Consider the following 17,150-nt stretch of genomic DNA (forward strand, 5'->3'; position numbering starts at 1 on the left):
TCGATTGAGATTGTTTATGTTACTATTGTTTTCCTCACGGTCATAATTACCGGCAATACTGCGGCCAATGGACTTTTTAGGAACCTTAGCTGTTCAATCACCTGCCTGACGTAAAATGGCGCACCGAAGTAAAAACGAACTGCGCACTAATGAGGAATGTTCAACAGGAGGAAAACATTATCATCGCGGTCTGCTGTCACTTGAGCTCTACAAGACGGACAGCTATACGTAATGAGACAGAGACAGAAGAGAAAAGACTTGGAGAATGGTAGATTGGCAGAGTGGGGTGGTGGTCCCTCAATCCTCAACCTCCCTGGTAAAGGGTGTTGAAGAAGAAGGTCCATCGGGAAGTCGAATGTCAGATTCAGGAGGAGCAGTGTGGTTTTAATCCTGGCCGTGGAACACTTGACCAAGTCTAGACCATCAGTAGGTCACTTGGTGATTTCGGAGGGGGTGTGGGGTACCGAATCCACTGATACGGGCTGTCCGGCCTCTGCATGACCAGTATCAGAGTTTGCTTCGTAAATCGGGAGTGTTTCCAGGGAGGGTTGGCCTCTGCCAATGCTGCGCTTTGTCACCGATTCTGTTCAGAACCTTTCTAGATTAAGTTTGTAGGTGTAGCTGGCGTCCAATTTGTGGTCTCCGTACTGCTTCTCTGCTTTTTTTGCAGATGATTTAAGAACATATCCTAACATTGACACGGCTATTTCAGATGGATATAAACGCAGCATTCTCGGGTTGGTGTATTGGCAGGCTGCGCATGTGACAATGTTGTATTGGCGCTCCGGATCATGGCGTCGTGTCATCACTACCGGCACCCTGCTGAGCGTGTCATCTGCATACGTGTCATGAGATAATGGACTTTTTGCCGAGCACTGCCCTGCTGCTGAACCGGGGCCGATGCTCCGTGACCTGGATACTAAAAGAGGGCTTGGCTACGTAACCGTGCTTGTAGCAATGTGGCGTGTCATGGGGGCTGCATTTTCGCGCATCCTTTTAAGGGTTGTGTTCATGCAAAACTGGATGGTGTCAGGTTGTGGTGGGACGTACAGATGCTTTGTTACTGCATTACCAGTACATTTTTGTTTCATCAAATAATTTGTGGTTGACAATAAAATTTATTTAGGATTATTTAACCACATTACACAAACTGTAGTCAGTCTAGAGCAGGGGTCTCCAAGACTGGTCCTCGAGAGCCTGTTTTCTATGTCTTCCTCCTCCAACACACCTGATTCCTTTAATTAGGATCATAACAGGCTCGATAGGGGCTCTTGAGGACCAGACTTGGAGATCTCTGATCTAGAGTAAAGTGAACTAAAGCAACACCAAATTAAATGTGTGACAAAGGTGTGACGCCTCCTCGAGGATCATTCCTCTACCTCCTCCCTCCGACCTACACAACAATGACCTTCACACAGCCTTTTTGCTATTTTCTCACCACCTCTTGTGGCCTCGCTCCAACCTCGTCCCCCGGGTGTGTGACGAGACGCTCGAAATAGGGGCGTGATGACAGAATGTCTGTCAGGGTCTGTGACCCGGCCAGAGCATGGTCCAACAAAGGGTCATAGTCTTAAAGACCACATCTTGGCTAGGCAAGTTTTATGGCTTCTTCATATACATCCCGCCAAGATGCGCATTTACACGATTCAAAAAAGTTAGGGATATTGGATTCGCGGGTGTCGGGGGAGTGCAAACCCCAAACGTAACAATATTTTAAAATAATAGATTCAATTCACAAATAGGTGAATTCATGGCATCCATAGGTAATAATACTAAATTCAAGACAAAAACGATTCTGAAACACTGATTAGTTTGGAAATATGCGATAAAAGTTAAAGGTTAAAAATGGTTATCCACACTGAAAAAAATGCTGGGTTGTTTTCCTAACCCATGCACTGCCTAGTTGCAGATTTTAAGCAGATGGGGTTACTTTTACTCAAGGTTGGGTTTATTATTTTGGCACAAGAAGATTGGGCTGAAGATTGGATTAGGATTTTTGACATTGTCACCTATACTGATAACTGGTAACCCAGTTTCTCACTTGCTTTAGGATGGGTAGTTTTTACCCCTTGTTGCATGGTAAAGATCCCTGGGTAAAATCCACAACCCAATCTATTGGGTGCAAATAGCCCATCGTTGGTTCGTCCCTTTTGGAGCCAACCCTGGGTTAGCGGTTTCACCAAATTTGTGTTACTTGACCCATTAATTTAATTTTTTATATTTTAGCATCAAGCTGAAATGTCAGCTCAAAGCTCAATATTCCAAACTTTTCGTTAAGCAGTGTAGAGCATAACCCCATCCAAATTCCTCACAGCTTCGCAGCCGGCTTGACACCTCAATGGCGGAGTCTCTAGGTGCCTCTCTTTCATTGCGAGTGCACAAATGTGACTCTGTGAAGGCCCGGGTGCTGATGCCGAGGGAGGTCGCTGTGCGGTCACCTTCCGGGGACTGAGTCGCGTTATGACTCCACGCTGCTGAACGTGCCATGGTGCATTAGCACACAGTCGTGGAGAGGAGGAGGGAGGGGATGGAGAACATCGAGTAGGAGTAGCGAGCAGGAAGCGGAAAGGATGTTGAAAATGTCGAGAGATGAGGGAGGGATTTAGCGCACTTACAGAACACAAGCGGAGTCCAGGAGGCCCCTGAGGGCACGTGGTTCAGGGCAAGCTTGCGCATTAAATATGAAAACACACATCCAGGCCGCTTGCTCACTCTGCTACTTAATTCCGTCTCATTTCAGAACTTAATCTGCCTTTAGTGTTCATCAAAGTCATCAGCAGAGGCCAGCAGAGTCAGAAAGTCACCCAAACCATAAGACAATCAAGTGGAAGTCCCACAGTCAGTGAGTTCTTATGGACTTCAGACGTCTCAGCTATTTGTAGGCATACCTGAGTTGAGTTGTAGTGTTGACGGAAATATTTTCGTCAACACACATTTTTCAACGAATTTAAACTAGATTAGACTAGACTAAAACTCTCATTAATAAACAATAACTGGGACTAAATCAGTATGCATTTTCGTTGACTAATGAAGATGAGACAAAAATGTACTTCACTTAATAAAAACTGGACTAAAATCTATGGACATTTTAGTTCATGAAAACGAGATGAAAATTATACGATTTTGTAAAATGCTGTCTCTGCTAATCTGTCACTGTCACATAACATGCACAAGCACATGGGACAGACAAAAGGTGGATTCACTGTGATATGTAAAAAAGAAAAAGAGGAAATTATAGTTATAACGTAACATTAATTCAACGGCTATAACGTTCCAACAATAATGTTAATCCGACCACTAATTAATGCTGGCTAATTTACTAGCTCGTAGCATGGAGCCATAGTAGCCACTTGATGCTATACTGTAATTGTGTCAAGTTGTTTTTCATCCAAAAAATGAGAGAAAATTATGTGAAATAGCTGTAGATCCGAAATGTGCAACTCTATCTGCTGACAAAAAAACTATACAGGGGTAACTAAAATGATTGTCCTGACTAGAACTGGACTAAAACGTTGACAGTTTTTGTTGACTAAAACTAGACAAATAAAATTACGTTTTTTTGGACTAAAATGCTAGATTTATCATCAACTAACAAGTGTGATTGAAACTGGACTAAAACTGAGACTACATTTTAAAATGGCTGATAAAATTACCACTTTTTTTTAGACCAATACCGATACCAAGTGCCAATACCATTAGTACTTTTCTTACAAAAAAATTTCACACAAAATAAAGACAGATTTTTTTGTTGAAAGACCTACACTGTATATCCCAATTATAGCAAATGTCCTTAAAATTGCTTAAAATTAATGGCAATTATATTATTTTAATTTGCTCATAAAAGTCATTTTGCATAGAGCACAAAATAAAATGAATAAAAAAAATAGATAGATAAAATGAAACAAATAATCCAGTGGCCAGGGAAAAAAAAAGTCCCAATCAAAATATGTGGTTGTAGGGCTACAACTATAGAGTATTTTAGTATTCAAATACTCGACTGAAAATTCTATTGAGTACTTAAGTACTCGGATTAAATATATTTTTGCTTGGATAAAGTATCATTTAAAGTACACAACAAAAACATAAGAGATGTCCACTTAATAATGAAAAACAAGTTGGTTCAACGGTTTCCTTTTTTTTTTTTAAATAAATCAACAGTTTATTTTTTCAAATTGTAAATTTGCATTATACGCCAGAGTAGTGATTGTGCATTTATGAATTTAGAGCAGTTGACCAGTAGACCTAATAAGGCAAATTAAATAGGGAATTTTAAAGACATTTTTCTTTTCGCGTTACAGGTTAAATAAAAAAAAGAAAGAAAAAAGCTTGTGATAAATGTAGCTTGTGATGAATCTGCAGACACGAAACACATTAGCTACTGGAGTATTGCCCTACAGGCCATATCTTAAATCCGGAGCTAGTTGAAACATAATGTGGCAGCCTTCACATCACGCTAAAATAACATACACATATTTATGTATCGTGTCGTTCACTCCATTCATGGCGCCTTGGGCGCAAATGCGGAAACTTGCCCCAGCCAGCCGCGGCCCGGACCAATTTGAGTGGATGTGGGGCGGGAGTGGACCGCGGCGGCGGCGGCGGCCCTGCGAGGCGGATGGTCGGCCTCTCGATCGAGCCGCCACCACCTGCTCGCCGCAAGCGCACCTGCTCGCCGCAAGCGCACCTGCTCGCCGCAAGCGCACCTGCCGGTCGTCCGGCAGCTTCGGGCCGGCCGGGCTACCGAGAGTCGGCCGGTGCTCGCTCTCTTCGGTAATAATCCTGAAACCTTGTTTGTCGTCGTAGTCGTCGCCATTTCCGCATTCTGCTCGCCCCTTCGATTTTGTCTTTAATTCCTTCGTTCCCGCTGCTTGAATCAAATAAGTAACATCCGCTTCTTCTTCCTTACCTTGCGTTGATGATATAAGTGGCTAAATTAAAAGTAGCCTGTGCATCCGCTACACCAAAGCTTTAAATAAACGAGTACTCTGGGCAGGAAAAAGCCCTCGGATTTTTCGTACTCGAGGTACCTGTGGCTGTCAATAAATGCAAAATAACCATTAAGCCTTTAGTTCCTGAGAAAAACGGCCACAAGAGCGGATACCAATACTAGTATCGATATCCATCGAGAGTACCAATATCGTGATATATGTCTGGTATCTGTACTCCCCTATATATAAAAGCATGTTTTTACTCTTGCCACCTCTGTCAAAATACCTGAATAGTTAAAAGACTTGGTCAGAAAAAAAATGCTAAAATGCAATAGCAATGACATGGAAGAACATAAATGAAAAGGGCAGCAACATTTCAGCATCCATACTTTTTTACTCTAACTTAGGCCTTGGTTATCGCCCAAAAAAAGATGACAACGGAAAAACTGGGGCCGTGAATTGGGTTTTGAGCCTCCACATACAATAAATAAAGCGTAAGTCTGACAGCATAATTGCTTAAGTCATTTTTTGTGTGCCTTTTCTTAATATGAGAATTAAAGGGGAAAACACAACAAATTCAACAAACAATAACAGTCCTGTTGTCTTTAGTCAACTTTTGCGGATTATTATGACCTGGATGACTGAGAATCGATACAAATATCAAGTTGTTGAATGTTTTTAAAGCAAGAATTGCTGGCTGTGTGCTAGACCTACGATCGTTATGTAGTGTCTTTTTTTGTACTGTGCCAGTGCCCTCAAATGGTCTTAATATGCAATAAGCAGAGATGGGAGCAAGTCGCGTCATTGTCAAAACTCAAGTCTTCAAGCAATAAGCAAGTCCCAAGTTTCTAAGTGAAGTCAAGTTAGCCACTTTGTACTCACTATCTGCACTAGCATTAGTTAGCTATATAAAATCATAATTTTTTTTTTTAATATATTTCCGAATCAGCGTCATGAATACCAAGTCTAAGTCAAGTAGTGGAATCCTTTTCAAGTTATAGCCAAGCAAGTCCTCACGTGACTCAACCCCCCCCCCCCCCCCACCTCTGCCAAGCAGACATCATACAAACATTTGGAATACAAATGGACAAAAACAAAGAAGCATCAAAACAGTGAAAGTGCAACTCAGAGCAGTCAAGAATTGTTCTTTTTTTACTCCAATTGCTTCCAGTAATTTGCGACTGCATGACACAGCGCCTTTTCTATGATATTGGGAAAGCTATTGAGCAGCTTCTCTAACAAAACTTTCTCATTGACATCTTCAGGCTCAAATCAAGGTAGAAAAAAAACATGCTGGTCAAAAGCAGCTCACAAGTGGCTTTCATTCAACTTTACCAAGTGATTTCTTGACTGTCATCTTATCTGCTATGCGTCTTGGACCAGTACTTCGGAATTGCAGCCACTTACAACTTATCCCAAGGTTTCATAAATATCCATCTTCCAACCTTCCTGTGGAACTTTTACACGAGCGACGCAGGCAACCAATGGTGAGATTTCTGCTTGTGTCTCGTCAAAATCGGACTTTTTAAACGAAACAGTCCAATGCAGTAGGTAGTGCAGGTGCTGACTACAATCTCTAAAGAACGCCAGCTGGCACGACAGGAGGCGCCGCACAGATCATTGGTCCATCCTCTTTCCCATTCAAGCACAGTTACATAATCACCGTTCTCACAGTCATGCCCACCCGACCCCACCCTGAGTCCAGTCCCTCAGTACATTTTCTGCCTGCTGGGCAGCACAGCCTCCTTGAGGAAGGAGAACACCAGGAGGATCCCGGAGCGCTTCCCCCGCTTGCCCTTGGTGAAGTAATTGGACACGACGTCATCTACAAAACAAACAAAACAAAAAAGACAGGTAGCAGCAAATTAATTGAAAATGATATATATATTTTTATTTAATTTTTTAACACTCAATTTGATGATACATATTGAACAACTCAAAATGTGTATTGGTCTATTTCAGCCTTATTTTTCTTATGTCGTTATTTGTACTGAAACTGGTGTTTTAGCATAAAATTACTGAATACTGGAAGCATAGCCCTGATTAGGGGTGCTAGAAAAAAATCGATTCTGCAATATATCGCGATATTGCGGCGCGTGATTCTCAAATCGATTCAATATGCGGCCGGATCGATTTTGAAACATCAATTTTTTTATGGGAATATTCAACAAAACGTCTTACTTAGGGTTAAGATTCACACATTAAGCATGGAAGAATGTTATATTAATGGAACATTAAGCCTTAATATTTTATTTCAGTGCTGTCCAAACATGAAACAGACTGCAACCTATTTGTTAAATGCAGTGGCTCAGTTATAAGCCTGAATTTTCAGATAAATAAATACATTTTCATACAAATCTTACAGTGTACAAGTTTACTGATTAGTATTTTCTAAATTTAAGTTTTAAAAAAATCGCAATAATAAATGTATCGATTCGCATCTGGATTAATCGAATCGAATCGTGACCTATGAATCGTGGTACGAATCGAATCGCCAGGTACTAGGCAATTCACACCCCTAGCCATGATATTTACATGAATTGCAATTCGGCTTTCAAGTACGGATGGATCAATGTGCAGGAAGGGCACAAATCAATTTGGTGGAATGGCCCATAGAAGCGTGAAGCGTTTGAGTGTATTTCATTTGTTCACTGGTAAACAATACAGCTACGTGCTTATTTATAGGCTAGAATGCAGGCTACTTAGTTGTTGGGTAAACGACACTATTGAATTAGCTTGTTAAATGCCACCAGTGGGGAACAAGCTTGCTTGTCACCAAATATTTACACTCATTAAACTTGTATTTGAAGTTACTTGACAAACTTCTTCTTGTGGTCACAAACTGTCATTTACTGCAAAGCAACCTCAAACTGCTCTAAGATGAGGAGCCCAGACTGGGCAAAGTTGAAAAGCAAAACTTCAATGGCGACCCCTAGCAACATGTTTGAAGAATTGCTCCTCATGGTCGGAGGTGAAAAAAGTTTTGTAAAGTGTGCAGCGGCGCATCTGCGTGTCCTTTGTAACGTAGACCCATGGTTGCTAGATTGTAGCTAGCGCTCAAAGTCGCTTACCGCCTTGCTGCACGGTGGACGGAAGCACATTTTCTCCCGCTGACAGTGACACGAAAAAGGCGAAGGGGATCACCCAGAGGCAGATGGTGAAATATGCCAGCACCTGAGCAAACAAAAGGCCAGAATAAAAGACCAGAGCAAATACAGCAAATAAATGGCTTCATAATTGCTATTCGTAGTCTTACAATCACGGTAGAAGAAACACACTAAATTAAAAACACAAGCGTGTTTTCCGGGATTTTTCTTCCCGGTGTTTATTTTCACTGCGTTCAGGAAATTGGAATAAATTCATGTCATTTGGATGCCCCCCCCCCCCCCCTAAATAAAAATTCCATTTGCATACAAGCTGGAATCAAATGTGAGTTGAATTTACCTCTGAGAAAGGATAATACTCCTGTGCAAAGAATTGGAAGGCCATGTAGTGGTTGACCACGACCAACGCTGCAGGGCGGGAAAAGAGAACGGTTTAAACGTGCGCACGGCATCCAGTCTCCAGATGAGGCCGTCATGGCGTGAAGCGTACCACACGAGAGGATGAAGTTGGGCGAGCTCAGGAGGATGTAGGGGAACGTCTGCAGCAGGCCAAAGTAGACCAGGTTGGTGAAGAGTCCCACCGCCATCATCAATGTCGGGAAGCCTTCAAAGACGTACAGACCTGCCAGAACGCCTGTGGAGAACTGCACAAAACCAACACGTGACATGCACGCACGCGTTCAGGCGCACGTCTTGTCGACTGGCTTACCAGGATCATGTACTTGATGATTCGACTGGTGGCAACTGTGTACTCTTCTATTAGTTCTGCCAGGTAGTATAGACCAGCAGCTGAAGTCAGGTGGAAAAAAAAATGCCACAGTTAAGGTACTGTCATGCCCTTACATATAGGAAAGGGGAGCCGTGCAACATTATGTCACATTAAGATTTAAAGCCTGGATGTTTTTCTTGTTTGTTTGTTTGTTTGTTTTTACACAATAACGGGTGAAAATAGGTTGGATACATTGGACTAAGGCTGTTTGATTTCAAATTGATCAAAGAGATTCAACAGCTTTTGCTTCGTTCAGTGCACGAGAAGAGGCAGCATGATAAAGCACTTGCTCACATAGCCCTGAGCATCCAACATTTCACAAGCTCCAAGGGGATCCCTTTTGAATACATCAAGATGGCCGTGACGATGGAGCCTGCAAAAATCCTTGCACAAGTGCATGAAGGCTAGCAAAGTGTCGTCATTCCAATGCGATTACTTGTCGGTGAGAGCTTGGATTTGAAATAGTTCTGGAACTATGACAATGTTTACATTATTTCTTACAATTCACAAATGACAATTTAAGTTTTTTATTTTAGCAAGGGTCATGGAAGCTGACACAAGATTTGCTTATACAAAAAAAACAATGTGGCAGGCCAGGTTAGGCCCCCAGGCCACGAGTTTGACACCCGTGTTCTAGATCTATTTTGAAAGAAAGCTGATTGGCAAAAAAGATGAATTCGTGATGGGAGAGATCATTTATAATCTGATGATTTTTGGCAAAAATCACTAGACTGTCTGCCGATTTTTTTTCCTACCACATTACAACAAAGACAAAGATAATTACGCCCAAACAGTCCTCCAAGTGAAAAACAATATTATAATAATAAAAACAAAACCTAGCCGAATTTTTGCCAAACTACGCCCCTGTTGTAAAGCTAAAAAATTGAAATGTTATAAGTATTGAAAAATAGTAAGATGTTTTGCCTTCAAGTCATATCTTTATTGCTGCAAAATTCATATCCGTCGGTCACTAATTATAATTTTATATTTTAATAAATTATTTTATGAAAACAACATATTAAAGCACAATCTAATGCTTCAAAATATTCTGTGCACTGGGAATATCTTGGGAACTATTTATCACATCTCCCAAATTTCAACAATAGCATTCTCAAATGCAGATATATTTAATTTGTCTATTTGCCTCCTGCTTCCACATTTCTTGACCGGCTTAAAGTTAAACCATTCCAACTCCAAACACTTTTACACGTTACAGGACGTAATCACAGCCTTTTGTCACGTTACCAAAATCCTTACTTTTACACTTTAAGATTCCCAAACCATTTGAAACAGATTGCAATCTCTTATGTTGGTCATGTCTGACTCTGAACTAGTCAAATCAGACACGTTATCCGCGAACAGCCCTCGTCCCTAAATATGAATCATTGCTTATTAAAAACAAAAACAAAAACAACGAACAAACGACTCAAGTTAGCCTAGTAAACACGACTAACATTAGCAATTTGTTGGCTAGCTCGGGTTTCCAGCACGTACCGATGGCGAGAGTGACGAAGGACACCTGGATCAATAGCGACAGCCAGCTCAGCAAATAAATAAACCACATCTCGCCGCATGAGAAAGGACGCCTACAAAAGGAGAAAGGAAAGGAAAAGAAAACGACAGTTAGCTGCTAAGTTAGCAATGCTAACAGGGCAGGCACCGCAGTTCCGGTCAAAGGTTCTCTCTCTCGAGCGCAGGCTGAGGAGAACTTGCAGAGGCTTTCTTTTGCCTGCAGCGCCACCTGTCGCTGGGGGACAACAGCGCTCTTACGTGGTACGTCAACAAACACTCATAAACTGTTTTCACAACCTTGAAATTTTCTGATATTGTGTCTGTGTCACCTGTAATATCATACTGGAACTGCCGTGTAAAGAATTTATGCTGGGAAAAAATTTGGACCCTGCCTCAGAAATTATTTTTAGTGAACAAGGTAAAGGAAGTGTCTTTCAAAATTATTCATCGTTGTTATCCTGTGAAATCATTTTTTTGTTAAATTTGGTTATGATATGGATCTGAACTGCTCCTTCTGTGGCTCTTGTGCATCTGTTTTGGAAATGTACATATGCTCGCAAGCTATGGCAAGACATTTGCAAATTAAAATTTGTACAATATCTCTTGTAAGTTTAAGCTTTCCTTACCGAATGTTTTTTTTTTTTGGGGGGGGGGGGGGTAAATTTGACAATTCATTTGAAAATGAATATTATTTGATTCATCTTTTAATTTATCTTGCTAAGTTTTGTATTCATAAATGTAAATGTGTAAAGTCGAAACCTATTTTTTCCTGTTTTTGAAAGAGATAGATCTATATTTACAGTCCATCTTTACTTCCAAAAATAAAAAGGCTATTAAGACCTTAATTTTGTGTTCTCATTTAGGTGTTTTTAATATTTCTTAGTTTAAGACGCCTGGCATTTTAATTGTTTCCTTTTTTCCTTTTTCCCCTTTTACTTTTCTGTTATTGTGAGTTTGTTGTGTACTGTGATGATGATTATTGTTTGCCATGTTTGGCTTTTGATTTCAATTTGTTAAATAAAGTAATTAAAATTTTTTGGGGGTAATTTGATTTGTGATGATTATTTTGATTTCAAAATGTGAATGAATGTCGTTTGACTACTGTAAAAAAACCAGCCTCGAAATTTGTATTATTCGTTCAAATGTGGTATAGCACTGTTCATTATCTTAATGCCTTTGATTTCGCTTAAAATTGACAATCTATCTATCCATCTATCCATCCATCTATCTATCTATCTATCTAATCTAATCTAATCTAATAATAATAATAAACGCCAACAATTATTCTTCCATAAAGAAAACTTAAAGTGGGCAATTTTTATTTAATTTAATTAATTAATTTATTTATTTTTGGTGGGTCACATTTTATGTTTTTTTTAAACAACCAAAATGGGCCAGAGGTCATTACGTATTAAAAATAAAATAAAACAAACGGTAAAATTGTATTTGTATAATTGTTTGTCTTGTAAAAATAAGCAATCATTTGGCCAAGCAGTCCTGCAATTCTGCACAATACAGAACAGCTCGCTAGAAAACGCTCTTCTCTCTCCCAAAACAGTTTAGCTATGTATGATGTGTCAAAACTAAATTCTGTTCTCATAGTAAATGCATCATCCCTTTTGCATTGTGCAAATGCTTGGATGTTTTGTCACTATGGCAGAGGTCTAGCTAACCGAAGGCAATGAACTGAGAAAACAAAAACAAAAAAAGACTTCATAGTTAGAGGTAAGAGCAGTCTCCTCGGTTTGACGTTACACGCTGCACTCATATTGCCAAGGAAATGTTTATTTAATTTTTATTCTCACACATAAAGTAACTTCCACACATTACTGTAGAGAACATTGTGTGTGTGTGTGTGGGGGGGGGGGGGCATATACAGTATTTTGTACATGCATAAAACATGGCCACAAATAAAACAAAAAATAAAATAAAAATGATATCAAGCCTACAGTGCTGTCAATCAAGTTTCACATCTACAGCAAGACTTACATTGGTCGCTGCCGTCACCCTGCCTCTCCCGGCTGCCAGCCACCCTCATCCTCCTCGTGCTGGTCTCTGTTTGGTCAGGCCATACATTTTCATCCACACACAAGTTCCAATTTCATCTGACTGTTATGAAATGATCAAATCCTCCAAGGAATTCATACATAGTGTTCTAGAGTTCATAGCATTGTGTTCTTGACTCATTTTGACAATTAAACAGAATATTGTACATAAATCATGCTGACAAGGTTCGGAGAAAACGAACAAACATTAGATTGAGAATCATCATCATATTTCTTTGGAAAACGTGCTGAATATGGGCTCATTGTGCCAACTGTTTTTGCAAAGATGCACCGAGACACTCCAGACATTTGCAAATGGATGACATGAGTCAGAGATGAACCATTGCAAGATGCTTTGGGTAAAATTCTGAAAACATTTTCAGAATGTCATTTCTCGTTAAAAAAAAGAAATCAATGGAGGAAACCTCAAAGTTCATTTACCATTTATTTCGATGAGTTAATTTTTTTTAAACATAATTTTAGTTAACCAATTTGAGGAATGAAAACAGCTAAATAATACTAATCTTGCAAAAGTAGTAGTACTGTAGCGCAAAACCATTTCAGCAGAGTATAAAATACAAATGAGAGTAAAAAGTAACTGATTTTTAAATAATGGACTAGGAAAGAACATTTTCTGCAAAATTTCATACCACAAGCTTAAAAAAGATCCCCTAATAAAAAAAAAAACATAGCCTATATAGAGAGGAAGTGAATGAAAATGTACACAGAAAAGGGCATGGGGTAAAAAAAAAATCCACCAATAGAAACTCAAACACACAACTATCTTTTAAAATGAAAGGAATTGCCATTTTTAGTGACATGTTTAAAAAAAACACTCTTCACAATAGTGTGCTATGATAACTAATGGAATGTAAATAATTAAACTGTTTATATACCAAGATTTTATGACATTATGCTTCTTCTTCTTCCGGTGTGTGCACATTAGCCAGCAGGGGGCAGTATAATACTTAACACAGAAAACACATGAAAAAGTCAGTCAGCAGCAGTAGTATTTTCTTCACAGAGGATAAAGAATATATGCTTGTGAGTGGTACTATATTGTCTGTGTACATGTGTTGCTGCATCATGTGCGTTGAAATCCTAGTGGAGGATGTATGGTTGAAAAGTCACCTCGTGTCGGCTGCAGCTCACCTGTCAATACTTTATTTTGAGAATCATCAACAGTTGTATCCTCTGCCACAAAATCCGGCAAGCATTATTTTCTTTGTTGAAATAACTCTCAACACAATTAATTGACTTGCCACTTATGCCTGAAAATAAAGAGAATTGATGAACAAAATCATGTTGATGTCGTGCAGGTTACTGCAGGTTGAAGCTAAATGATATTTTAAATGCTAAAACATGTTTACCATTTTACCTGAAAAACTATAGCAAAGCACATGCTTAGTTCTTGATTAGGATGTTAAATTATTTAATTCAGTGATTCTTATATAATGTCCCCAAACGATTTATGAACTACAAATGTATATTTGATCAAATATCTATGCCAGCTATGTAGTGACAGGCAGAATATGCCACCAGATGTCACGAAACCCATGGATCCACTTTGTGTGACATTGTATTTCTAAAATGTAAAATGTTTGCCTTGGCTCGACAAAATTATGTCCAGCGAGAGAGTGGGCGTAAACATACTTATAGAAAGATGAACATTCTTCAAATGATCAATTGAAAGAGTCCACATTAAAGCACTGCAGTAGCAATTTTTTTCCCTTCTCATGAATTGAACAAAAGTGGAAAAGTCACTTAAATATTTGCTTGCCATAATTTTCAACAATTTTATTTCAAATGCAACTTACTGTGGTCTCTTGTTTTTATTTTATGTTATTTTATTGTATGGCAAGTTGGCTTGTCTGATGAATGTGGGTCATTTCAGAATTGGAGGACCTTTTTCCCCTCTAAATCCTCTCTTTGGTTTTCAGCTGTACTAGTGTGTGTCACTTAAACCAACTCTATCCTACGCCTCATATTAATTTTCACAAAACAAATTTGCCTTTTAGTATACAGCTAAGTTTGGTCTTGATCAGTTGGTATAGTGGTAAAGTTAACATAGCTATCAAAAAACTCTCTAATGTTCACATTTATTAGCATCTCTGGTACTGTAAGTAGAGACAAATTAAATTAGTATTTAATAAAAAATTCCCACTTTTTTTTTCATTGTAAAGGAATTCTTAAGATATATTTTTGAAACTTTTTTTGCAGGGTCACTCAAAACATCTCGTGTGAGTTGAGCTGCCATCCACCGGCAGAAGGATTTCATCCGTCTTGGTGATGTCAGCATCCATGAATCAATTCTGGCTTCAGCGTGAGTCACGCACGCGCGCGCGCGCGTGTGTGTGGACTCACAAGCCCAACAGAGCCATTACTCATTACTTGATTCCCAAAGATGACACCTCGGTGGAGGAAAACAATAAAAAATGAATGCTAGAAAGTGGCAAGGCAGGGCCTCTCATAGATGGCGCTAAATAAAGTGAATATGTAATGTGAAACGGTGTGAAGACGCCAAAATGGCGTCTGAGTCAAAGGTGAGAATAATGCTTTTATACAATGGCGGGAAGGCAAGCGAGGATTTATTTATGCGCGCCTCAGCGCACATGTGCGGCATCTCTGTGGAGGTGCAAAAACAAAAGGCGACCTGCTGCATCTTCAAATACCTCCAGGATGAATTGTGTCAATCACGGGAGGGCTCTTCTTACCTCGGGTGAGAGCTAAAATGCGTCTCGGCGGCCGTCCTTCTGCTGTGCCGAGCTTTAACAGCTGACACCTCCGGAGAGAAGAATGCTGTTTTTTTAATGGCCTCGTCCTTTAAGTCGCACTCAGATCCGCTTTAAAGGAGGATAACGATAGTGGACGTTAGCCACGTCCCATTGCCTTTCCTTTCTTTGCCCTTACATGCAACAAGTTCCTTCTGAAATCGCTTCTCGGAGTGTGAATGCACTTGCCAGTTGCCACTGGGGCTGAACAATTAATCAAATTCGAATTGCCATCACAGCGTGGTAGCACGTGTGTGTATGTGTATGTGTATGTGTGTGTGTGTGTGTGTGTGTGCGTGCGTGGTGGGGGGAGGGGGGGTGTACTAATTCAATTGTGCTTGGCCATAGGCTTTGTTTTATATCTTATTTATTTGTCTTGGTAAGTTCAGTGTTGAAGTGCAGTCCTCATGTTTATACATCATTGCTTATTGAAACATGAAAGGTTCCTTTTTTGCATTATTGCTGTAGTCTGATTTATGACGTAATATTTTAAGGTCGATGCCACACTGTTTGGTATATTTTGTGACGTTTTCGTAGTGAATGGTTAAAGGACTGCAAGTCAAAGTGCTAAGTACGTTAATTGACAACTTGAAGTAAATGAATGAAGATGAAGATGAATTCATGCATCGTTTGCCTTTATTGTTGCGTAAGCCTAAAAACTACACTCATGTATAAGTCTGATATTGTTGATTGTAATACAGATTAATTAATTGCTTGTGTATATTAAAAAAATCATGTAAAACAATCGCAATATGGATATATATTTACTGTACATTATTTTCAAATTATTCAACCCACTTTAATTCTAATTGTTCTTTCTTTTGGTCAAGATTGAAAACAAGAGGTACAGAAATACTCACTTACATATAAGATATTTGTGTAAAAAAAGTACTCAGTACTGAAGTAAAAGTAAAAAAGCACAGACTGTGAAATGTACTTAAGTACAAAATAAATAAATAATTTTCTTTCAATTATGTGCAACTCCTACTTTGACTGAGTTAGTGCAACAAGAAAAAAAAATCTTTGTGACAACGAGCAATGAAAATTGAAAGATTACACCTTAGTTAGTTTTTTTTTTTTTATGAGGCAAAAAAAAAATCCGGTTTTTAGGCTTTAGGCATTTGCCACAAAGTACACAGAGCTGAAATTTCTACATGAGTATCTGCCCTTTGTTGCTTTCCACTGCGTTGTTGCTATTGGCCACCCAATCACTTCCTGATTTGAGAACATTTTGAAAAATTTACCCAGAATGGGAGAACAAAAAAAGCCAGCAGAATGCACCAAAACACACATAAACACCTTCACTTGCACCCGAGATGATTCTGGCCGGCCAAGCATGGCACGGGCGGCAAATACAAACCTTCAATACAAAAGGACAAATACGTGCTTGGCGCACAAAAAGCTTCCCTGTTGAAGGCGTGGCACCATCACGCCGACGTGAATGGCCGCTGTTTTCTAAACACACCAAAACAGACAAATAGCAACGCACACAAGAGCCATTGAGTGCAGGGAAGGAGGGCCCTTCCACAATAACCTGAGAGGAAACGCTCTGAAAGGGGGGAGCGGTCGGGGGGCCCCTTTCACAGGTAGGGACCCCTGCAAGGCATCTTATTGTGCACACGGGGCGAAATGGAAGACGGCGCGCACAAAGGCCGCAATTGACACGCAAAAGGTGTCAGGCAAAGACACGTTGGCCATTCTCTCCTGATGGCCGCTAATTACCGCCAAAGGGAGGAAGGGACGGGAAGCTCCTTCATTAGAGCAGCAGCTGGGCCGTGTGACACTCTCATGTGGGGACGAGTGTGGCGCTTTTGTTCCGTGTGTGTGTGAACATCTTGGATGGACGGATTTGGGATTGGACAGCAGTGGACCGTCATATTTGATTTAGCGTATTTGGCGGAGCCGTATCCATCGAATCTGCCCAGGACCTTCACACTGCTAAGTAGGATAAATTGTATTTCATAATTCCTAAATGTGAACTCAATTGCAAAATCCACCGCTATTATTTGTAACCCTGGCCC

The 17,150-nt window shown here is 39.9% G+C and overlaps 1 protein-coding gene across 1 annotated transcript; it reads right to left on the reverse strand.

The window, feature by feature from the left end:
• Positions 1 to 6,057: 6,057 nt before the first annotated feature.
• On the reverse strand, positions 6,058 to 10,496 carry tex261 (testis expressed 261). The gene is made up of 6 exons (XM_086058147.1): positions 10,296 to 10,496; positions 8,742 to 8,821; positions 8,523 to 8,676; positions 8,373 to 8,440; positions 8,000 to 8,102; positions 6,058 to 6,753 (listed from the first exon to the last, which is right to left on the reverse strand). The coding sequence occupies exons 1-6, from the start codon at positions 10,363 to 10,365 to the stop codon at positions 6,638 to 6,640; spliced, it is 591 nt and encodes a 196-aa protein (XP_085914273.1). The 5' UTR covers positions 10,366 to 10,496; the 3' UTR covers positions 6,058 to 6,637.
• Between the last annotated feature and the right edge of the window lie 6,654 nt (positions 10,497 to 17,150).

The sequence above is a fragment of the Leptonotus elevatus genome, chromosome 17, assembly GCF_054856555.1.
Source record: "Leptonotus elevatus isolate MCC_2025b chromosome 17, RoL_Lele_1.0, whole genome shotgun sequence".
In the NCBI taxonomy this organism is placed as follows: Eukaryota; Metazoa; Chordata; class Actinopteri; order Syngnathiformes; family Syngnathidae; genus Leptonotus; species Leptonotus elevatus.

What these genes read in the sequence shown, in the direction of transcription:
- tex261 (XM_086058147.1), bottom strand. Translation starts at nt 10,365, where the DNA reads ATGTGGTTTATTTATTTGCTGAGCTGGCTGTCGCTATTGATCCAGGTG. An exon ending in AGTATTATCCTTTCTCAGAG is followed by an intron (nt 8,103 to 8,372) that starts GTAAATTCAACT and finishes TTGTTTGCTCAG; the next exon opens with GTGCTGGCATATTTCACCAT. An exon ending in GTCCACCGTGCAGCAAGGCG is followed by an intron (nt 6,754 to 7,999) that starts GTAAGCGACTTT and finishes TTTGTTTTGTAG; the next exon opens with ATGACGTCGTGTCCAATTAC.